Source organism: Meriones unguiculatus, chromosome 2 (genome assembly GCF_030254825.1).
Source record: "Meriones unguiculatus strain TT.TT164.6M chromosome 2, Bangor_MerUng_6.1, whole genome shotgun sequence".
NCBI classification, from domain to species: Eukaryota; Metazoa; Chordata; class Mammalia; order Rodentia; family Muridae; genus Meriones; species Meriones unguiculatus.
This window is the reverse complement of record NC_083350.1, coordinates 135,871,671-135,895,652: the sequence shown is the minus strand read 5'-3', so window position 1 is coordinate 135,895,652 and position 23,982 is coordinate 135,871,671. Positions and strand designations below refer to the sequence as shown.

The following is a 23,982-nucleotide window of genomic DNA, read 5'->3' as shown; positions in this document are numbered from 1 at the left end:
TTTTTTTACATTTATTTATTTAATTATGTGCATGGATACATGCTCCATTAGAACACATGTTTGGAGATCAGAAGAGTTGGTTCTTTATTTTTCCTAATTTGAGGGTCCTGGGTTATCATATTTAGCATGGGACATGACATGTTCTGGTTAGGTTTCTTTTTTTTTTTCAATGTGACACAAGCTAGAGCTATCTAATTAAGGACTTACTTCTTTCTTATTAACCTGGAGAAAAGTCTCTGGGGCATTTTCCTGACTGGAGATTGATTTGAAGGACCCAGTTTACTGTGAGCAGTTCCAACCCTGGGAAGGTGATCTTGGGTCGTATAAGAAAGCAGTCTGAGCAAGCCATAGGGCTTGAACCAGTAAGCAGAAATTCTGCATGGCCTCTGCTTTATTTCCTGCCCCCGGGTTCCTGCCTGGAGTTCCTGTTTTGACTTCCTTTTATGATGGACTCTAAGTTGTAAGCTGAAATGAACTCTTTCCTCTCAAGTTGCTTTTGGTCACAGTGTTTAAACCAGCAAGAGAAAGCTAAGTAGAGCAGGATCCTGAAGAATATCTTAGAACCCAAGCAGTGAAAAATCATAAAGGAAGCTGATTAAATTTGATGTCAAAACATTGGATTTATCATTATCAAAACATACAATGAAGAATATCTTTTATAAAGTTTAAGAAGTTGCCTAAATAAATGTTTCTATAAATTATTAGCTATGCAGAATTCACTGAAATCCTAAGGTTCAATGATAAAAAGCCAGATAACCTAATAAACATTGTACCAAAGATAAATATAAAAGTGGAAATTTCATAAAAGAAATATGATTGTGTGATAGCTATATTGAAATATGGTATAAAATATTAAAAATTTTCATTGGCAATTAGTAAAATGAAATTGAGAAAAAGAAGACAGCACTGTTTCACTGCCAGTGAATGCCATCAGACCCTGATGGTGTGAGCTGCATGCTTTCATGCAGGGGTCTATCAGTGACAAACAGCTGAGCCACAGTTTAGACTTGCCAGAGGTCAGCAGTGAGCTTTGGCATGTTCTTCAAACTCTAGAGACAGTTTCCATGTTCTTCAAACTTTGGAGACAGTTTCTTCACCTGCGAACTTTACAGTATGACTTCTTTGCAGTTATAAGGAATTGAGGAAATGCACACAAAGAAATGGTCATAAGCTTTGCCAGAGTAGAAGGTTGTAGATGGTGGTTGCGGAAGCTCACGTAAGCTTGTGCGTAGCAGCAGGATTCAGGGCAGTGTATTAGAGCTTCCACATCTGTCTCTAAAGCTGAGCATAATCACAACAGCAGAAATCACTCACTGAGAGCGTACTATGTGTCAGATACAGTTTGCTTTGTTATATCAATTATTTCATTTCATTCTCAATATTGCTTTGTAACATAACGTTTTTGTTTGTTTGTTTGTTTGTGTGCATTTGTGTTTGTGTGTGGACACACACATGTGTGTGGATGCCAGAGGTCAATGTTGGTTATCTTTGTTGACCACTTTTCACCTTATTTTTTTGAGATAATGTTTCTTGCCAAGCCCGGAGCTCACTAATTCCTAACTCATGTAGACTTGCTGGCTATCAAGTCCAGGGATTGTCTTGCCTCTGCTTCCTCAGTTCTTGGACTACAGATGTGTTGCCACATCCAACTTTTATATGGGCACTCGGGATCTGAACTCAGGGCCTCATGTTTACCTGGAAAACACTTTGTTGACTGAGCAATCTCCTAGCTAGTGTGGCTTAGTACCCTTGTTTCTCTTTTATGGTTGAGAAAACTGAACATTAAAGAGATTAAGTTCTTTACCCAAGGTCATTTCTAGCTTTGGGAGTGCAGCACATTTCTTTCCGCCTCTACTATAATTCTCTAGGGTAGATAATTTCTTAGCACATAGATCCAGAAACAGAGCTTTTGTTTTATAAGCAATTTTCATAATTAGTGGAATCAAGGTTAATTTATGTGCATAATACTTTGATGAGCTGATGCCAGTATTAAAAAATAGGGTGGGAATATCAGTTGGTGTTCTGTGCTGCTATGATTTCCAAGCTAACTTTTGGTTAAGGCATCTTTGTGCTTTGACTGAAATGACACAAAGGAGATGTGCAATTGGAGCCATGACCAGCTGATCTACACCCTCCGATTCTTTGAAATTCTGTGTTTCCAGCTTGGGAGAGTCCATATTTTAATGACCAGCAGGAATACACAAAATAGCACTCAAAATCAAACAGTACAATACAATTCTTGTTATGTTCACACACACAAAATTCCACAGCAGGTAGAGTTTTGCCTTGCCATTTTTAAAACCACTCAGTACCTTGCCTTCTCAATCTTTGTGCACCAGTGGGCTTCCCAAAGCATTGATTCTGAGAACAAGACTGTATTTAGTGGTTAGCTGCAGTACAGCCCCAATGATTGCTCAGCATACTCTCTCTTCACAGTCTAGGAACTCATTCTCTTTAAAAATATTTCATTTTACTCCCACTGTGTGTGTGTGTCCACAGAGTCCTGAAAAGGGCATTAGATCAACAGAAGCTGATTTAAAGGTAGATGCAAGCCAAAATCTGGTCCTTTGTAAGGGTAGTAAGTATTCTTAATCACAGAAGCCTCTCTCCAGCCCCATCTTCTTGTGAGGTAACGTCATCTCTCTTCAAATACCTTTTAATTGGAGCCATTTATTTTCAGGTGTTGTGTATAGGTGTTCTATCTGCACAAGTGTCTGTTCAGAGTATGCATGCCTAGTGCATGTGAAGGTCAGAAGAGGGCAGATCCCCTGCAACCAGACTTACAGATGGCTCTGAGGCACCACATGGGTGAGGGGAATCGAACCTGGGTCCTGTGGAAGAGAAGCCAGGGCCCTTAACCACAGAGCCATCTCTGTAGCTCCAACAGCTTTAATTTTTAATAAGATAAAAAACAATGGTAATAGGTCACTTAAGTGGAGAATACATTATGATAGGTATTAAGTGTTAAATGCTTGATTTAAACTATCTCACTTAATTCTCATAACTATCTGCATCATAGATGCTGTATTATCTCCAGGCAACAAAGTAAAGCATGGAGGTTTAGTTATGTCTATCATGATTTTAGCATCTGCAGATTGGACCCTAATGTATTTGACAGCCCTCAAAATAAATCATACAGCTTTGCAGGCTTTAGCCTCCACCTCTTTGGTTAAAGTCAGCTTGCTTTTCTTTAGCTATCTGCTATTTTAACATCGATATTTTTGTTATACTATTAGAAAATTATAGTTCTGTAACTTCATTATACTTTTAAATATTTATTTTTAATTATGAGTCCTTGTGTGGGTTTGTACACATGAGTGCCCATGGAAGCCAGGGATGTTGGATTCCTCAGAGCTGGAGTTGAAGGTGGTTATGAACTGCCTTACGTGGGTTCTGTGAACTGAGCACAGGTCCTCTGCTAGAGCAGCAGACACTCTTGTCTATTGAGCCATCTTTTCACGTCCCCAGTTCTGAAACTTTAAGTCTTTAGGAGAGAGCATTGGTTATGAACCTGAAGCTTGGCTGTTTTATCCTTGATGCAGTCTTCTGAAATTGTGCTCACCACACCTCTAGTGTTGTGGTTGAGAAGTGAGATGTTTGGCTTAGGTCATGACCTATGACAAACTTTGTTTCTACTTATGTTGGCTTGGAAGTCATGCACCAGGCACAGCATTTTGGCAGCACGGAAAGTGAGGCTTCACGCAGCTTTGCGATACTTATTGCTGGGGAATGATCTTGTGCACTGTGTATTCAGATGCTGATTTCTGTGCCCAGAGAGCCAGTGTGGGCATTGCCATTCCTTCAAGGAGTCCCCAGTCTCAGTGTTGTGTAATAATCACTCCCCAGTTATCTCCGATTGCTTAATAAAGAAGCTGATTATCCAACAACTGGGCAGAGGGGACAGAAGGTGGGACTTCTGTTCCCAGTCAGAGGGTCTCAGGTAGGGACTAGCAGGAGAGAGGGAAGGAGGTCACCATGGAGAAGGTGCCCTGGGGAGTTTGTTGCTGTGAAAACAGAGAGATACAGCAGAAGCAAAGGCAAGATGGAGATGGCAAGTAAAAGGGCACATGGCTGGGAGGTGGCCAGACTAACATGACTGGATTAGAATTGCTGAATCTCTGCATGGTTATAGTCTTGCTGAGTAAGTCTAATCGGTCTCCGTGTCAATCGTCTGGGAGCCAGGGTGGGTACTAGAAAAGACCCCACTAATACACTAATCCAACAACTTACACATGTCAAAGTCATGGAAAAGCGGAATGAATTACCAGTCATCTCTCAACACAGGACCCTCCCACAGACATGTTCATGTGGTGAATGCCAGACCAGGCACAACTGCTCTGTCCGTGGCACAGAGGTCCCCGGAAAGTGAAAGGTGGATAACGTTTATGAATAAAAATTAGCACAGAGACTTATTTAACCAATTTCTGCTGATTTTTACCTTAAAGAACTTGGTGCACTGGTTAGAGAGGTCCTCCTCCCCTTCCACCTGACCCTAGCCTATCAGGTCTCATCAGGACTGGCTGCACTGTCTTCCTCTGTGGCCTGGCGAGGCTGCACCTCCTTCCCCCTCCCAGGGTGGACTAGGGGAGAGACATAGAGGAGAAGAGGGAGGGTGGGACTGGGAGGAGATGAAGAAAGGGGGCCACAGCCTGGATACAAATTGAATAAATTCTAATAAATGATAATAATAAAAAATACTAAAAAAAAATCCACGATGCTTTTTCTAATGCCTTGCATGGAGAATGAATGGGTTTTATGCTTCTAATTGAATCAGAACTGGGTTCCAATAAGCTCCTAACACTACTATCATCTCTTCAGAATCACTTGTGTGGAGTCTACCTGTCAGAACATTCTCTTCCTTTGCACGATACATAATAATCTCATTTAAAATCACAGAGTTCCATGACACTAGAGAAGCTGACAAAGCTTGCTCCTGCTTGCTGTTATGATCCTGCTCCTGAGTGACTGCTTATCTACAGTCACTGTTTTATATTGCTAGATTCCTGAACACTTCAATTTATTTTTGGATCACGCCTTGGCAGACGGTGATTTATATATGCATTACTTCCAGCAGGATCAACTGGGAAGGAAAGAACAAGAAGAAACGGGAGAAACAGCAGGAAGACAGGAATAACTCCCAAACAAATGCCCTATGTTCTTGCTGGTTTTCATGAAACCCACTGGCTCCTGCCTCTACTAACCTGTTATCCAGCTTATCAGTAAAGGAAGCCATGAATGCATGCATCCTAAAGTACTGCAAAATAATAAAAGCTCTTGCTTAGCCAAACAGGAATGACTCTGGGGTCTCTTGATGCCCATAGTTAGCTGAGACACAAAATTTTGTGCTTCACTAAAAAACTGACATGCTAGTGTACTCTACTTTAGGCACAGCTGACTATTTAGTCGTAAAAGACTCACTATTGATGCATTTGCCTTTTGAAGGTATTGTTGTGCGCTTATCCACAGGCCAGAGTTCTGAAATATTCAAGTACCCCAAGCCCTCTCTAACTCAGTGTCAAAACAAAGAAAAGCATCTGTAATCACTAATCAATTAAAAACCAACCAATCAGCCAACTAACCAACCAACCAACCAACCGAAACCACCAAGGAGGACTGATGACAGCAAGAGATCCACTGAGAATGGCAGACAAAGCTTCCATGAGGAATGGTGCTGCTTTCTGTGGGGCAAATGTGTGGCAAGGGAGGGAGGACATTGGAAGAAAGAAGCCAGAGGCCTGAAACGTGTAACAGTGTCTGTTTAGTGATGTGGTCTATTTTATACTGATCCTCAGAGTAAATGGAGAATATATCATGTGAAGAATAGAAGTTGATTTCTCATTGTCCAGAAGCTGAGCAGGTGATGTCAATGGCTTTCCTGTGGAAGGCTTCAGGGCAAGACAACATCATTCTCAGATGTCGTGATGGAAGGAGGTAGAGCAAATTAATCTTTATTAGGAACCCCCTGCCTCAGTAACTAATCCCTGCCTGTGATAACGGCCTCTATCTAGTCAGGCAGGGTCGCCACCATGAGCCAGCCTCCATCATTATGCTTTCAAGAAACCAACATGCTGCATTGGCTATGAAGTTTCCAATGAAAAGCTCCCAGGTGTCATTGGCACTCAAGCAATGGTGTGCAGAGGATGAAAGCTTGGCCTTGAGAGGATGAAACATGAGCAAACAGCATCAGAAGCTCAAAGGGCAGAGGAGAGAGGTTAAAGCCGAGAAGTGGTCAAGAGGGAGAAAACTCTTAGTAAAGCAGCAAGTAACATAACTTTATGCCATTTTCATCTGTTTGTTATAGTCTTATCCCCATTTACTGTAATATAAAAGTGCTCTGAAGTCCAGTGCTTTGGTAAGGGCATTGCTTTTAAAATGGTGACGATAAGACAGTTTGGGATCACCTATCTGTCGGTCTGTTTATTCATAGTACAGCACACATTAGGTGATATTAAGTAAGAGCACTGAGGGGTCAGTGAGACGGCAAAGCAAGTGAAGGCCACCAAGCTTGACAACCTGAGATCCACTGGAACTCACATGGTGGAAGGAGAGAACTTCTGAAAATTGTCATTTGACCTCCACACAAATACCAAGGCATACGTATACGCACATGCGCGCACACACACACACACGTATACTCACCCACTCACTCAAAGATTAATACACACACACACACAGTAAAAAAGAAAGCATTGTGAATTAAAGAGTAGGCCAGATCACTGTTAACTCAAGCTTTTGAATTCAACTCTGTTCACACTGAACTTCAGGATACATATAAAGCTGGAGCAGAGGGTGACAGTGGCTGCACGCCTTGGCCTTCTGTGGCCTCTTGGTCAATCCATCAGGAGATGGATCTGTTTAATGACCAACTGGTCAGGTTTATAAACACATTTACTTACTAAGAGTTACTTTATTATCCATTCTGGGAAATGTAATGCAATCCTACAGATGGATGTGGAGGGAATGCAGACTCCAGAGTCCAGAATTCATTAGTGTTTCTCTACCACAGATTTTCTCATTGTGGGATCTGCAACCCAGAGTAGGCTAGCTGCTCATGGTGGCTCTCCAGGTCTCAATTTCTCTACAATCATGAATTAAATCAGAAAAAATTGTCATATTGAATTGTTGTATGTCCTGTAAGTAGTTAAAATGTATTCATTAGATACATAAATTTGTTTACTCTACGTGGATTGAGAAAAAACCCTAGGAATGACGACTTCAACTTTTGACATATTGAGAGCCTCTCAGGTTAAAAACAGGGCTTTTGGGAAAGATGGAAGATTAGAAGCTTTCTCTGCGTCATCCAGTGAAGAGGAGTCAGAATGAGAAAAGAAAAACAAGAACATTCTTCTCAAAGAAGAGAGAACGAGCTTGGGAAATTTACAGAGGTTGTGAGAGACCTGAAAAAATGTGGAGGAAGAAGGCGCTGCTCATTTAGCAGAGGGCCATCTCCCTGGCCAGGCTACCCCCAGGACAAACCCTGCCTCACAAGCCTTAATTCCAAGTGGCAGTTTGGGCGAGATGGTAACTCCTCTTCCATTTGCTGGTCCTTAGGGGAGGGGAGTGCCATCCTGTCATTCCGTGTGACTTGGAGGACAGGTGCCACTTGCCATCTTCACTGGGAATCCGCTGTTTAAAAGTAGGCTCCCTCAAGGTCAACTCACCCCTCCCCCATGCCCATAACTGCAATCTTAAATTTCTGAAGGCCTTAAAAAAAGCCGCTCTCACAGTTAATTTTTTTCTTGCATTCCTTTAAAATTATGACATAGATTTAAATTGTTCATTGTGTGTACTTGTTCTACATGATGCTGTGTTACATAAAATGATCTTCATACACATAATATATTATATATGAGCATATTCCCTGCATGCCCGTCTGCTCTCATCTCTTGTTTCTTCTTCCTCCCACAGGTCCTCATTGTTCCCTGTGATAGCTTCGCTTGTCCTTTCGAGTAACACATACACAAATGGTGTCTTGGATCCATATAAAACCTAGGAACTACAGATGAGGGCACAAACACAGTACTTGCCTGTTTGAAACTGGCTTACTTTGTTGTCTTCAGTGCATCTATTTTCCTGCAAATGACCTTTTTTTTTTTCAGGGTTGAAAGATTCCCTGGGTGTGTATGCACACTTCCTTTATCCATTCTGCTGTTGTTGAACACAGGGTTGGGGGGAGGCGGCCCGTAACTTATTTCCTGTGAGTGGTGCTGCAGTGCACATGGATCTTTCTGATTTGGTGACGCAGCTTCTTTTGGACAAACACTCAGCAGCGATATTGCTGGGACAATTTTAGCTTTGTGGGAAACCACCACGCTGACCTCCATGGCGGCTAGACTGCGCAGACTCTGACCAGTGTCTACAACAGTTCCCTTTCGTTCACACCCTCATCTCCTTTTGTAGTTGTTTTCGGCCTTTCTGGTGGGAGAGATGGAGCCTCTTTCTAAGTGTAATTTGCATTTCTCTAAGGGCTCACAATGTTGCAAATTTTTCCATTTTTATTAGTTATTCATATTTCATTTTGTTAGAGGGTTCCTCTATTAGCTCATTTATTGATTTGGTTAAATTTCTTGTTTAGGTTTTTGTTGTTATTTTGTGTTTGTGTAGTCCAGACGCTAATCCTGTGCCATACATACAACCAGTAAAGATTTTCTGCCATCCCTTCCTTGGATTAACTCTAGTCTTACCTCCACAGAAGCTTTGCTGGCACAGGACTACCATTGGTCAGGTGTTGATGTCATTTTCAAGTGACCAGCATCTTTTTGAGAAAGCTCCTGCCCATGGATTAATGTATTTTCACCATTTTTTTTCTCTAACATTTCAGAGTTACATTTCAGAATGTTATAACGTGCTCTTCGTTCCATCTAGAATTGATTCTTTATATAAGCTGAGCAAGAGGGATCTAGTTTTATTTTCCTACATGTGAATATCCAGATTTCCCAGTGCCATTTGTTGAAACGGCTGTTTTCCAATGTATATTTTTGCATCTTTTTCAAGAATCAGGTCACTGAAGCTGTATGGATTTATGCTTCACTCTTCCATTCTATTTCACTAGTCTATATGTCTGGTTTTGTGCCAGCACAGTTCTTCCTTCCTTCCTTCCTTCCTTCCTTCCTTCCTTCCTTCCTTCCTTCCTTCCTTCCTTCCTTCCTTCTTTCCTCTCTATCTCTTTCTTTCCTTTGCTTTGTTTTTGTTATTATGACTCTAGTGCAAACTGAAATCAATACGGCGATAACTCCTGCATCGTCACCACCACCATCATCATCGCCTGCTCAGCACTGATTTAACTCTCTGGGGCCGTTTGTGCTTTCACATGAAGTTTACGACTTCTGTTTCTTTGGGGATTGATGTTGCAGTATGGATCTGTATTACACGGGATCTGTATTGCTTTTGAAAACAGCTGTTTCCATATTATTAATGCCTGATTAATTGATTGATTGATTGATTGATTGATCCCTGATTCCTAGTGCAATGCAGGGTACCAGCACATTTGCAGCTTTTAATCTTTACTGGCTTTCTTCACTGGTTTCAAATTCAGTGAAGAATTTGATTCAGTGAAATCAAATTCTCCTTGTTGGGGCCTTTTGCTCCCTTGGTTAGGTTTACTATAAGTGTTTGTTTACTTTTTGAAGCAATTTCCTTGATTTCTCTTACAGTACCTTTTTAAGTGTATCCATGAAGGCTACTGATTTTTGCATATTGATTTTGTATTCTATCACTTTGCTGAAAGTTTTAACACATGTAAGAGTTTTTAGCAAAGCGTTTTGGGACTCCTATGTAGAATCATGTCATTTATAAATCAAGATACTTTGATGGTTTCCCTTCCAGTTTATATTCCTTTTATTACTTCATTTGTGTTATTGCTGTATTCAAGACTTCAAGCACAGCACTGAATAATTGTGGGTTAATGGAAATGCAGGTTTTTTCTTGGTTTGAGTACAAATGATCTGGGTTTCTCTATACTTAATGTTGACTATGGGTTTGTCAGATGCAGCATTTGTTATGTGGGGATACATTTCTTCTATTCCCAGTGTTTTGGGACTTTTATGTTAGATATAGAGAAGACCCAGGTTAATAAAAGTAGAGATAGGAAGGGTTAGTTATTATTAGTTAACAAAAATGTCTCATCTAAATTCATCTAAATTCGAGAATATTTTCAAAATCTGTATTAAACCCTGGAAAATAAAGAAAATGTAAATAAACCCCTACACATATACTGCTTACAAATTTAATCAAGAAGACATAACAATGTAGATAGACTCACAACAAGCCCATCACTAAAGCAGCAGTCACAAATGCCTAGGACCTTATGCACTCCCTGCCAAATCTATCAAACTTTTAGCCAAAATTTAGAGACAGCCCAGAGGTCCATCAACAGAAGAGTCGGTTGGAAAATGTGGTGCGTATGTACAGTGGAACTTTATGTAGTCATGAAGAAGAATCAAAAGAAAAGATGGAACTACAGCTCATCGTGTTAAGTGAAATAAAGCAGTCTCAGAAAGATAAACCTTTCCTGTTTTTATATATTGAATTTCAGCTTTGCATATACAGGGTATGGAAGAGTGGGGAATGGGATATATGTGACACAAATACAGGGGGGAATTATTGGGGGTGGAAAAGGGATCAAGCAAGATGTGGGAGTAGAAAAAAGGATGGGCAAAAATAAAAAAAAACATATTACAAAAGCACACATATGTGAAAAAAAACTCAGTGAAAGCTACTGCTTTGTATTCTAACTAAAAAAATTGCTAAATATAGTAATAAAGAATCTGGGCAGTGGTGGCACACACCTTTAATCCCATCATTTAGGAGGCAGAGGCAGGCAGATCTCTGTGAGTTCAATGCCAACCTGGTCTGTGGAGTGAGTTCCAGTCAGCCAAGGCTACACAGGGAAACCCTGTCTCAAAAACCAACCAACCAAACAGAAAAAACAAACAGTATAAGAAAATAAATTTATGTCTCTGAAACACATCTAACAGGCTCTCTCCCTCCCTCTGTCCCTCCCTCCTTTCTTCCCTCCCTTCCTCCCTCTCTCCTCTTTTCTCTTCCTTCCTTCCTTCCTTCCTTCCTTCCTTTCTTCCTTCCTTCCCTTCCTTCCCTCCCTCCCTCCCTCCCTCCCTCCTTCCCTCCCTCCCTCCCTCCCTCTCTCCCTGCCTCCCTCCCTCTCTCCCTGCCTCCCTTCCTCCCTCCTTCCTTTCTCTTTCTTTCTTTCTTTCTTTCTTTCTTTCTTTCTTTCTTTCTTTCTTTCTTTCTTTCTTTCTTTCTCTCTCTCTCTCTCTCTCTCTTTCCTTCCTTCCTTCCTTCCTTCCTTCCTTCCTTCCTTCCTTCCTTCCTTCCTTCTTTCTTTCCTTCTTTCGTTCTTTCTCTTTCTTTATCTCTCCCTTTTCCTTCTTTCCTCTTCATCTTCATCTTCTTCCTCCTCCTCCTTCTGACATAGGGTTTCACTTATGGCTGTACCTCCCAAGATGTACATTTCCTTTGGTAGAGGGTTTCAGTTTGTTATTCGGGCTTGCCAGTTCACTATGTAGACTAGCCTTGAATTTATGCCAGCCCTCCTGCCTTAGGTGTGAATTTATCATATCCAGCAAATAATGTTTGCTTGCTTGTTTTAGTTTTTGAGACAGGGTTTATCTGTGTAGCCTTGGCTGCCCTGTACTCATTTTTAGGACCAGGCTGGCCCGGAACTCATAGAGAGCTGCCTGACTCTGCCTCCAGGAGTGCTGGCATTACAGGCCTGTCCCACTGTGCCTTACTATCCAAATAATGTTACTTAAAATAAGCTTTTAGTGAACTTTAAATTTGGAAAGATACACATACTGGTCATCGGAAAACTGATTTTTAATGGATTTTTTAAAATTTAAATTTATTTAAAAAATTTAAGGGGACGAGGGAGGGGGCTACAGCTAGGATACAAAATGAGTAAGTTGTAATAAATAAAAAAATAAATTAATTAAAAAATTATTCACTCTACATCCTTATCATAGCCCCCTCCCTCATTTCATCCTGGTTCCACTCTTCCCCCCTTTCTCCCCTATTCTCCTCTTTTAGTCCTCATAAAGGGGGAGCCCTCTTTCCCTACCAATTGAACCCAGCCTATCAAGTCTCATGAGGACTGGATGCATCCGCTGGATGCATTCTCCTGGGGGAAGTGATCGAGGAGAAGGTAACAGAGTCCATGGCAGAGACTGCCCCTGCTCCCTTTAAGAGGGAGCCCATGTGGAGACAGAGCTACTTCTTGGCTACATATGAGCAGAGGGTCTAGGTCCTCTTCATGCATTGTGGGTGGAATCTTCAGAAGGCATCAATGCTGGGCTCCCATACTGTTTGCTCTCTACAACCGCTTCCGGGGTATAGTCTATTTGCCCTTCTGAATGAGAATTAAGCATCCTCCCTCGGTGCTCCTTGCTACTTAGCTTCTTTAGGTCTGTGGATTGTAGTGCGGTTATCCTGCATTATTTGGATAATACACACTTATAAGTGAGATACTTATGCTTGTCTTTATGAGTTTGGGTTGCCTACAGGATGATCTTTTCCAGATCCATCCATTTGCCTGCAAATTTCATGATTTCCTTGTTTTTAGCAGCTGAATAGTATTCCATTTTGTAAGTGTACCAGTTTCTTTATCCATTCTTTGCTTGAGGGACATCTGGGTTGTTTTCACTTTATGGCTACTATGAATAAGGCCAGTATGAACATAGCTGAGAAAGTCTCCTTGTTGTATGGTAAATTATCTTTTGGGCACATGCCCAGAAGTGGTATAGCTGGGTCTTGAGGTAAGCTGTTCCCAATTGTCTGAGAAAGTGCCAGATTGATTTCCAAAGTAGTTGTATAAGTTTACACTCCCACCAGCAATAGAGGACTGTTCTCCTTTCTCCAAATCCTTGTCAGCATGTGTTGTCACTTGAGTTTTTGATCTTAGTTATTCTGATAGGTGTAAGATGGAATCTCATAGTCATTTTGATTTGAATTTCCCTGATGAATAATGACATTGAGCATTTCTTTAAGTGCTTCTTGCCATTCGATATTCTCCTGTTGAAAATTCTCTGTTTAGCTCTGTGCCCCATTTTTAATTAGATTATTTAGTTTGTTGGTGTTTAATTTCTTGAGCTCTTTATATATTTTGGATATTAGCCATCTGCTGGATGTAGGGTTGGTGAATATATTTTCCCAGTCCGTAGGTTGATGTTTTGTTCTGTTGACAGTGTCTTTTGCTTTACAGAAGTTTTTCAGTTTCATGAGGTCCCATTTATTGATTGTTGATCTTAGAACCTGTGCTGTTAATGTTCTGTTCAGAAAGTTGTCTCCTGTGCCAATGAGTTCAAGGCTCTTCCCATTTTCTCTTCTAATAGATTTAGTGTGTCTGGTTTTATTTGTTGAGGTCTTTGATCCACTTGGACTTTAGTTTTTTGCAGGGTGATAAATATGGAACTATTTGTATTTTTCTACACCTAGACATCCAGTTAGACCAGCACCATTTGTTGAAGATTCTGTCTTTTTTCCCCCATTGTATGTTTTTGGCTCCTTTGTGAAAAATCAAGTTTCTGTAGGTGTGTGGTTTACTTCTGGGTCTTCAGTTAGATTCCATTAATCAACTAGTCTGTCTTTATGCCAGTGTCATGCAGTTTTTATTACTATTGCTATGTAGCACAGCTTGTTACCTGGGATCAGGTATCAAGGGATGGAGATCAGGATCAGGGATGGAGATACCTCCAGAAGATCTTTTAATGTATAGGACTGTTTTAGCTATTCTGGGCTTTTTGTTTTTCCATATGAAATTGAGAATGCTTCTTTCAAGGTCTTAAAGTATTGATGGAAATTGCATTACATCTTTAGTTTGTTTTTTGTAAGATGGTCATTTTTACTATGTTAATCTTACCAATCCATGAGCATGGTAATATTGATATCTTCTTCAATTTCTTTCTTCAGAGACTTGAAATTCTTGTCGTATAGGTCTTTGACTTGCTTAATTAGAGTTACACCAATATACTTTATGTTTTTTGTGGCTATTGTGAAAACTGTTTTTTTTCCTGTAATTTCTTTCTCAGTCCATTTATCATTTGTATACAGGAAGGCTACTGATTTTTCTGAGTTAATTTTGTACGCAGTCACTTTGCTGAAGAGGTTTATCAGTTGTAGGAGTTCCCTGGTAAAATTTTTGGAGTCAATTATATATAATACCATATCATCTGAGAATAATGATATTTTGACTTCTTTCTTTCCAATTTTATCCCTTTGATCTTAGTTAATTGTCTTATTTCACTATGAAGGATTTCAAGTACTATATTGAAGAGATATATATAGAGAGAGCCTTGTCTTGTCTCTGAATTTAGTGGAATTGCTTTAAGTTTTTCTCCATTTCATTTGATGTTGTCTATCAGCTTGCTGTATATTGCTTTTATAATGTTTAGGTATGTGCCTTGTATCTCTGATCTCTCTAAGACTTTTATCCTGACGGGTGTTGGATTTTGTTGAAGTCCTTTTCTGCATCAAATGATATGATCATGAGATTTTTTTTTCTTTCAGTTTCTTTACATGGTAGATTACATTTATGGATTTTCATATATTGAACCACCCCTAAATCCCTAGGATAAAGGCTACTTGATCTTGGTGGATGTTGTATTTGATGCGTTCTTGGATTCGGTTTGTGAGTATTTTTGCATCAATGTTCATGAGGCAGACTGGTCTAAAATTCTTTGTCTTTGTTCAGTCTTTGTGTGGTTTAGGTATCAGAGTGACTGTGGCTTCATAGAATGAGTTTGTCCATGTTCCTTCTGTTTCTTTATAGTGGAATAGTTTGAGGAGCATTGTTGTTAGCTCTTCTGTGAAGGTCTGGTAGAATTCTGAACTAGAGCTATCTGGCCCTGGGCATTTTGACTGGGAGACTTCCAATGACTGCTTCTATTTCCGTAGGAGTTATAGGACTGCTTAAGTATTTACCTGATCTTGATTTAACTTTGGTAAATGAACTCTATTGAGAAATTTGTCCATTTCCTTTAGCTTTTTTATTTTGTGGAATACAGGCATTTGAAGTAAGACCTAATGATTCTTTGGATTTTTTCAGGCTCTGAAAAAATTTTTATGTCCCTCTTTTCATTTTTGATTTTCTTAATTTGGATAATGTTTCTCTGTCTTTTAGTTAGTTTGGCTAAGAGTTTGTCTATCTTGTTGATTTTCTCAAAGAACCAGCTCTTGGTTTCATTGATTCTTTGCATTGTTCTCTTTGTTTCTAAGTTATTGATTTCAGCTCTGAGTTTCATTATTTTATGCTCTCTACTCCATTTGGGTGTGTTTGCTTCTTTTTGGTCTAGAGCTTTTATGTGTGCTTTTAAATTGCTCATATGAGCTGTCTTCAGCTTCTTTATGAAGGCACTTAGTGCTATGAACTTTCCCCTTAGCACTGCTTTCATCGTGCCCCATAAGTTTGGGTATGTTGTGCCTTAATTTTCATTGAATTTAGAAAGTTTTTAATTTCTTTCTTTATTTCTTCCCCAACCCAGTGGTCATCAAGTAGGGAATTGTTTAGTTTCTACGTGTTAATAGGCTTTCTGTTGTTTCTGTTATTGCAGAGTTCCAGCTTTAATCCATGATGGTCTGATAAGACACAAGGGGTTATTTCAATCTTCTTGTATCTGTTGAGGCTTGCTTTGTGACCGAGTACATGGTCAGTTTTGGAAAAATTCTGTGAGTTTTTGGGAAGGATGTATATTGTTTTGTGTTTGGGTGAAATGTTCTCTTAGGTCCATTTGATTCACCATTCCTGTTGTTTTCCTTATTTCTCCATTTAGTTTCTGTCTCAGTGATATGTCCATTGGTAAGAGTGGGATGTTATTTGTTAAAGCCTCCAACTATTAATGTGTGGGGTTTGATGCCTGATTTAAACTTTAGCAATGTTTCTTTTACAAATACGGGTGCCGTTGTGTGTGGTGTACAGATGTTCAGAATTGAGATATCATCTTGGTATATTTTCTCTTTGATAAGTATGAGGTATTTTTCCCCATCTTTTTTGATTAATTTTGGTTGAATGTCTCTTTTATTACATATTAGATTGGCTACTCCATCTTACTTTTTGGGACCATTTGTTTGGAAAACCCTTTTCCAGCCCTTTACTCTGCAGTAACATCATTGTTTATTGCTGAGGTGTGTTTCTTGTATACAGAAGATTGATGGATCCTGTTTTTGCATCCATTCTGTTAGCCTGCATGATTTTTGCAGGGAATTGAGTCCATTAATGTTCAGAAATATTAATGAGCAGTGGTTGTTAATTCCTGTTACTTTGATGGTGGTGGTGGTAGTATGTGTGTGTGTGTGTGTGTGCTTCTTGTCTTTTGGTTTTGCTGATGCAAGGTTTTTAATTTTCTATGTTTTCCTGGGTGAAGTTAGCCTTCTTGTGTTAGAATTTTCCATTTAGAATCTTCTGGAGGGTTGGATTTGTGGTTAGGTACTGTTTAATTTTTTTTTTCCCACGGAATATCTTATATTCTTTCTTTGTAGTGATTACAAGTCTTGCGGGTATAGTAGTTGGGGCTGACATCTATGGTTTCTTAGTGTCTGTTAGATATCTTTCCAGGCCCTTCTGGCTGTTAAAATTTCTGGTGAGAAGTCAAGCATAATCCTGATAGGTCTTTTATATGTGACCTGGCCTTTTCAGGTTTCAGCTTTTAATATTTTGTCTTTGTTCTGTATATTATTTTTTGATTATTGTATGGTGGGAGGATTTTCTTTTCTGGTCCAATCTACTTGGTGTTCTGTAGGCTTTTGGTATGTTTATAGACATATTTTTTTTTTCTTTAGGTTGTGGAAGTTTTCTATGATTTTGTTGAAAATATTTTCGGGGACTTGGAGCTGGGACTCTTCACTTTCTTCTATTCCTATTACTCACACATTCGGTCTTTTCATAGTGTCCCAGATATCTTGGATGTTTTGTGTCATGAAATTTTTAGATTTAATATTTTCATCGACTGATTTATCAATTCCTTCAATCGTATCTTCTACACCTGATGTTCTGTCTTCCATCTCTTGTATTCTGTTGGCGATGCTTGTGTCTGTAGCTCTTGTTCTTTTCCATATGTTTTCTGTCTCCAGAATTGCCTCAGGTTGTGTTTTCTTTATTGCTTCTATTTCTATTTTTAGGTCTTGAACAGTTTTATTCATTTCTTTCTCCTATTTGATTGTATTTTCTTGTATTTCTTTAAGGGATTTATTCAGTTCTTTCTCCTGGTTGATTTTATTTTCCTAGATATCTCTGAGGGACTTATTTTCCTTTTTCAAAGTCTCTATAATTTTTATAACCTCAGATTTAAGATTATTTTCTTGTGCTTCAGGTGTAACAGTGTTTTCTGGGTTTGCTGCGGTAAGACTGCTGGTTTCCAGTAGTATACTATGGCCCTCGGTTTTGTTGCTTGTTTCTTACACTGGCCTCTAGCCAGTTTGTTGTCCTTGGTGTTCACAAACCTGGTGGTGTCTGATGGTGGTTGCCCTCTAGGATTGTAGGATTAGCAGGTGGTCCCAGATGGTAACAATTCTTTGGGTTTCCTGGGTGATAGCAGATCTCCAGAGATACAGGGAGAACTTTAGTCTGTGATGGCTGCCAGTCTCTGGGGATAGGGACCAGAAAATGGGGCAGGCCGATGGTGCCTGATAGGTGTTGGTCTCTGCTGTTCCTTCATGGTTGCTACTGCTCCCCGAGGCTGCTCTTTCCAGATGATTTCTGGTCTTTGAGCATGTGGTGGAGATGTGGCCCATGCCCAGAAGATGGTCTGTGGAGCATGTGCTGCTCTTCTCTGATGGTTATTGGTCCAGGGAAATGGGGTAAGTCCTGTAGGTGGCACGCTGGTAGGAGCTGGGCCAAGGCAGACCTTACCTGAAGGCCTCTGCAGCTGGACTCTGACAGGCAGGCCAGGAGCTGGGGAAAGGGTCTTCATCTCTTGTTCCTCAGAAGTTGATATCCAGTGAAATGTAGTGGGCCCAGCAGATGGTGCTTAGATCATGTTGCTGTTCCCCAGAGGTTTCTGGTCCCAGGAAATGGAGCAGCCCTATAGGTGGAACTTGGAAAATGCTGAGGGAGGTTGGGTACAGATGGTCCTAGGCAGACAGTGCCTGCAGGTCTCTGCAGCTGCGCTCTAGTGGGTCAGGAGCTGCTATTCCAGGATATTTGCCATTCCTGGGAAATGTAGCAGGCACAGAAGATGGTGTTTGGGGTGAGCTGATGTTCCCTGGTGGTTTCTGGTCCCAGGAAATGGAGCAGCCCCATAGGTGGAACTTAGAGAATGCTTCAATGGATGCTTTCATGTAAATAGTTCAACTTTAAAGTTTTTATTATTGTGTGTGTGTACACATGTGTGAAAATTCCTCCTGTCTGTATGTACACCTCATGTGTACAAACTGAGAAGGCCAGAAGAGAGCATCAGATCTTTTGGAGGTGGTGAGATGTGGTTGTGAGCCAATGTGTGTGTGTGTGTGTGTGTGTGTGTGTGTGTGTGTGTCTTATTTTGGATAGTTGCTTATTTTTAAAATTTTATTTTTGTTAATTTTAATTCTGTGCATGTGTGCAGGTATACGCAAGTGAACACAGAGGCCAGAGTTGCTGGATCGCCTTGGAGCTGGAGTTCCAAGTGTCTGTGAGCTGTCTGATGTGGGTGCTGGGAATCAAACTTGGGTCCTTTAGAAGTGCAGAGCATGTTCCTAAGCAGTGAGCAATCTCACCAGCCTCACTTCAGCTTTCTTAAAATGATACTGTACGAGAAAGAGCTCCAATAAGTCCCCACATCTATACATCAACAACTTTCTTGGGAAGCTGTGTTTCATGGACTCAAGAGATCTTAAAAACTGAGCCTCCAGCCCTGTTTAGCTTCTTGATCTGGATTTGAGCAATGGGTATTATCTTTGGAAGGGCCTGTGGGAGGGTAGCCACGTGCTTTGTCTAATCTTTGTCCCGCATGCTTTCTTGACGTGATTCTTAAAAGTATCTACCTTAATTATCACAGTGTCCAGGTAAATTTATATGCTGGCCACAGTTTATTAATACAATATGTAGACTGTGGTGGTTTAAGTGTAAATGTCTCTTAAAAGCTCAAATAGTTGAGTGCTTTGTACTCAGGTGGTAGAACTGCTTGGGAAGGATTAAGAGATATGGCCTGTGTGTATGAGCCCTCAATTACTGCTCCAGTATCAGGCCTGCCTGCCTGTTGTCATCTTCCCCCACCATGATGACCATGGACTTGAACCAATCATCTGAAAATGTAAGCAATGTAAACTCCTTCTATAAGTCATCTTGGTCATGGTGACTTATAAATAAAATAGTAGCTCTATCTATCTATCTATCTATCTATCTATCTATCTATCTATCTCTATTTTTTCTTTTATTGTCTTGGGATATGTTCTTATGTAGCCAAGCTTGATGTAAAATTTCTCATGTAGCCTAGGCTGGCCTTGACTTGATGACCTTTTCCCCTCTTTCTTCCAATTGTTGAGATACTGAGCATTTGCCACCACACCTGGCCACCCTTGTGTCTTGTAAGTGACTCTTGTATCTTACAGTTGAAATTCTGATATAACTACACACTCCATCTGCCTGGCTTTGCACACCACTTAGTGTGGTACCATGCTCTGGTTCAGATTTTTCGAAACATAGCTAATGCTTAACTAATAATAAAGAGGCTTTATTGCTCATCTATCTTTAGAGTTACCTGCACTTGCCTCTTTGTGCACAGTGTAATAACTTGCTTATATTTTTATTATACATCCTCATTGTAGATGAGAAGTAGATATCATATGATCTTCAGTATTTGTGCACATGAGTGTACCTATTTGTGTTAGGGAAGAAAAGCCAGATTTGAACACTGTTTTGTCACCATAGACATTTTTATATGTAGAGGCACAGAGAGACATTATGAAGCTGTTATAGTCATTACTTCAGATAAAACTTTCCAGAGTGACTGCTTCTCATGGGGTGGTATGGTATGTTGGTGGTTACAGAAATGTTAATTTAGTTTTGTTGCAGAAAGTGCAATTTTATCCATTTAACCAATTCCAATTGTTTTGTCTGAAGTGACCAGAATCCTCATAGAGTTACACCATGATAAAATAAATAGGCTTCATTTTATTCTGTTTGACCATGACCATATTCTTGCTCTTTTGTCCAGTGGGATGTTTCTGAAAGGCCATGAGCACATATAATAAAATGATCTGCCTATTGTAAACCTGACCGAGCTTTCCATCCAATTCCAGCAGCATTCTCTTCCGTGTTGGTGAGAGCCTATACCTTCATGATGCTGTCTTGGGAATCTTTCTGACATGTTTCCTTGGAACCTCTTACTCAGCAAAGGTGGTTAGGTTCAGACCACCTCAGTTATTCAGCTTTTGAGGGCTTCCTGTAAACGCTACATTTTGATGAAAAATTGGCTGAGCAATACAATTATTAAGAATTGGGGTTTTATTTTGACTACTTCGCACAATAAACATTCATTTTTATTTGGTTAGTGGCTGTCCTGCCCAGAAACATGGGTACTTGACATTTTGCAGGAAACTTGCTGTGTTGGCTTTACAGATTAGTTTGACACTATATTCTTATAATGCCCGGAGCAAACTTGCTGATAACAACGGACTTGCTTATAACAACGGACGCTGTATGTGCTGGTTTACATTGGAAAGCCAATGTCTAAGCAGATGCTAAGATGTCCATGTTTACTTTTGGTTGTATTGGAGAGCATGGTACTGACAGCTCTAATTGCCAAGACAACCAAGACATTTTCTGCCTATGATTAGTGGCTGGATGTGATAGCAACTGTTTACTTCTCCTTTGGGAAAAATGCACACCAGCATAACTAATGATTATCAGGAACTTGTCAAGTCATCCTCCAATGATATTAAACAGATGCATTTACTTCACTGCAGGGGGACATGGCAAGAACAATGGAGTTGGCAGTGCCCGTGTTACATGGCAAACATTGACACATTCTAATTGTCCATTGCATTGCTTGCTTGCTTTGAGACCCATAATGACTTCTGGTTACTGCTTTGGCTCATTTAGGTTTGATAATATTAAGATATAACCAGTGGTTTGCTGGCACCCATCTTCTACAAACAAAAAACCACCCAATCAACTAACCAAGCAACCAACCAAGCAACCAACCAAGCAACCAACCAACTAACCAACCAACCAACCAGTCAACAAAATAAACAGAGTTGGATTTGTGGACCTCTTGATTTCTAACTTATAAATTCTCACCAAGCTTCTAATTTGTCCAGTTGTTTAACAACCGACTCCCTCTAAATTCTTGTTTAACTATGTATGTTTCAAGTCAGCACAAGAACACTCACGGCAGCATTTGTATCTGCTGCAGTCTTGGCTTCAGGTCAGCAGTAGGTTTCTATGGATCTTTAGATTGGATTCACAACACATTAGTAAGCCATAACCCCAGAACTTGATATTAGCTCTTTTTGTAGCGAGCTAGTAAAGTTTAACAAACTCTGTGTGTGTGTGCGCGCGCGCATGCGTGTGTTGAATTAAAAAAACAGTATATGGAAAATGGAGTGTGAATGGAGTGAGAAAAACCTGTTTTCATATTTCAAAGTGCATCATAAACCACAAGTAAAAAGATGTGTTGTATGATTGCAAAGTGCAAGTAGTTGGGGCTTTACTGTACTATTCATAGCATTTACTTGACTGAGCTTCTGGCAATGTATGGACCCATGTTAGACTGGACGTCCGTATCACAGCACCAATGTCATGGAACCACTTTATTTACCACTCAAAGAAATATTTATATACGTTCTAGAGACAATAGTTGCCCAAAGACTATACACCTCATCCTTAGTAAGATAGATTTGACCTTATAAGTTGTGCTTTGACAAATTCTAGAAGCTGCCCTTATTTTCCCCTCACTGAATTCCTAGAAACAGCCATATAAAACAATAAATAGTTTTTTTGTACTTTAGGAGAAAGGGGAAATTCCTTGAGGAAAATGGTCAAAGAGAATAAATCAGCATGGTGAATTTGATCCTTGCATAAGACAAGTGACAGTGACGTTAGAGTGGGTATTTAGGTTGCTGCATGACTTTTACAATTTTTTTTTTTTTTTGTGAAAAATTTAGGCTCTGGGGATGATAACAGTAGCCACTGCTTCACTCAGTTTTCTTTTAAATAATGAGGTCCAACAGATAACTATCACCACAACCCTGGGCTAACCAACAAATGCCATCTCTTTAGACATGGACTTCTGGCTTGCTGGGGTCTTTTCATCATGATTTTACTTCGCCTCCAAGCTCGAGTCACAGAACTGTGTAGTTACAATTGGAACATCTTGGAGACTTAAGAGGTCAGTTATTTTCTAATATCTGTGGAAGTTTCCCATCATCATTAATGACCTCATGGCTGGAAAGTTTGAATTTTGCTAAGAGCTATGAACATGGAATAGCTTTAATTAAAGAAAAAGATACTCAATAATTGTTGGCTTGACATTTATAAGACAATAATTTGGGTAAAATCATATTCCATGAGAGAAATGGAATGTCCTCTTATGCTATTACCAGAATCGGAGGGTAAAATTAATTTAACTTTAAATAAATCTTCACAAAGTTGTAACAAACATACCGGGCAGCTTCTGAGTATCTCTCCAGACATCTAAACACAGCTGCCTGACGAAGATGGTTTCGGAAATAGGCCGGGTTTAAAATGATACTCCTGTAAAAAGATAAAGGAAACACAAATGTCATTAGATCTTTAAAGGACAATTACCAGAAGTGTATAGGAATGTAATCACATGTGTTCAGTTTTCTACATCATCTTAAAAGATACTAATGAATGAGGTCTCTTCTGTGATTTGTCAGAGAACACAATCAAGTCAGCATGATTGAAAAACAAATTAAATTTGTAACATAAAATCTACTTGGCAGTACTGAATTTATTTTTATAAGTCTGGTAATGATAAAGAAAACAAACCTAACTTATACTGTGTATACCACATAGGTCATTTACAGCATGCCTTCCTTTAAAATTTTCAGGTATTTTGTTTTACAAATTGTTTTCATATACATCTTTATATAGCACATTGTGCATCTCCTCATCCCTCCTTGCTCTTCCCTCCCAGCTCGTTTGTTTCCCTAGGCAGTTCCAGTTCTGCTTTCATTTCATCTATTGGTATGGCTTCTTTGATGAAAGGAGAGGTTTTAAACTGTTGAGTTTTGCATAAAAGAATCTATAACTGGGATCAGACTCTTTTGAATGAGATCATTAGGCTTGCTGGAAGGTGTGGTGGCATGGGAGGGGAGGAGCTGTGGCTCTCCCAGCTGAGGAGGCTGGTCTTTTGGCTTTGCCACTTTGGGTAAGGGACTTCCTCAGTTTGGCCTTATTTTTCTCTTCAGTGCAGTTACCAGACTTGACACACAGAGAAGCAACTCATCTCACTTGAGCTGCTGGCTACGTTGCTGTGTCTTAGCTTTTTCAGCTCAGTTGAGAAGAGCATGTCTCCACTGCCTTTTTAAAAAAAAAATTATTATTTTTTTATAAATAACAGTTGATTCACTTTGTATCCCATCTGTAGCCCTCTCCCTCGTCATCTCCCAATCCCACCCTCCCTTCTATGCCCCTCTATGCCCCTCTCCAAGTCCACTGATAGGGGAGGTCCTCCTCCCCTTCCCTCTGACCCTAACCTATCAGATCTCATCAGGACTGGCTGCATTGTCTTCCTCTGTGGACTGGTAAGGCTGTTCCCCCCTCAGGGGGAGGCGATCAAAGAGCCAGCCACTGAGTTCATGTCAGAGACAGTCCCTGTTTCCATTACTAGGGAACCCACTTGGAGAGTGAGCTGTCATGGGCCACATCTGTGCATGGATTCTAGGTTATGTCCATGCATAGTTCTTGGTCGGAGTATTAGTCTCAGAAAAGACTCCTATACCCAGATATTTTTGCTCTGTTGCTCTCCTTGTGGAGCTCCTGTTCCCTCCAGGCCTTTTCATCTCCCTCTTCTTTCATAAGATTCCCTTCGT

At 40.1% G+C, this 23,982-nt stretch overlaps 1 protein-coding gene across 1 annotated transcript in view; it reads right to left on the bottom strand.

Annotated features, from left to right (window-relative positions):
* Spata16 (spermatogenesis associated 16) overlaps positions 1-23,982 on the bottom strand; it is a 275,743-nt gene that overhangs the window by 148,896 nt on the left and 102,865 nt on the right. The window contains exon 3 of the mRNA XM_060376930.1: positions 22,589-22,678. Coding sequence (XP_060232913.1) covers positions 22,589-22,678 — 90 coding nt within the window. The remainder of the gene's footprint in view (positions 1-22,588; positions 22,679-23,982) is intronic.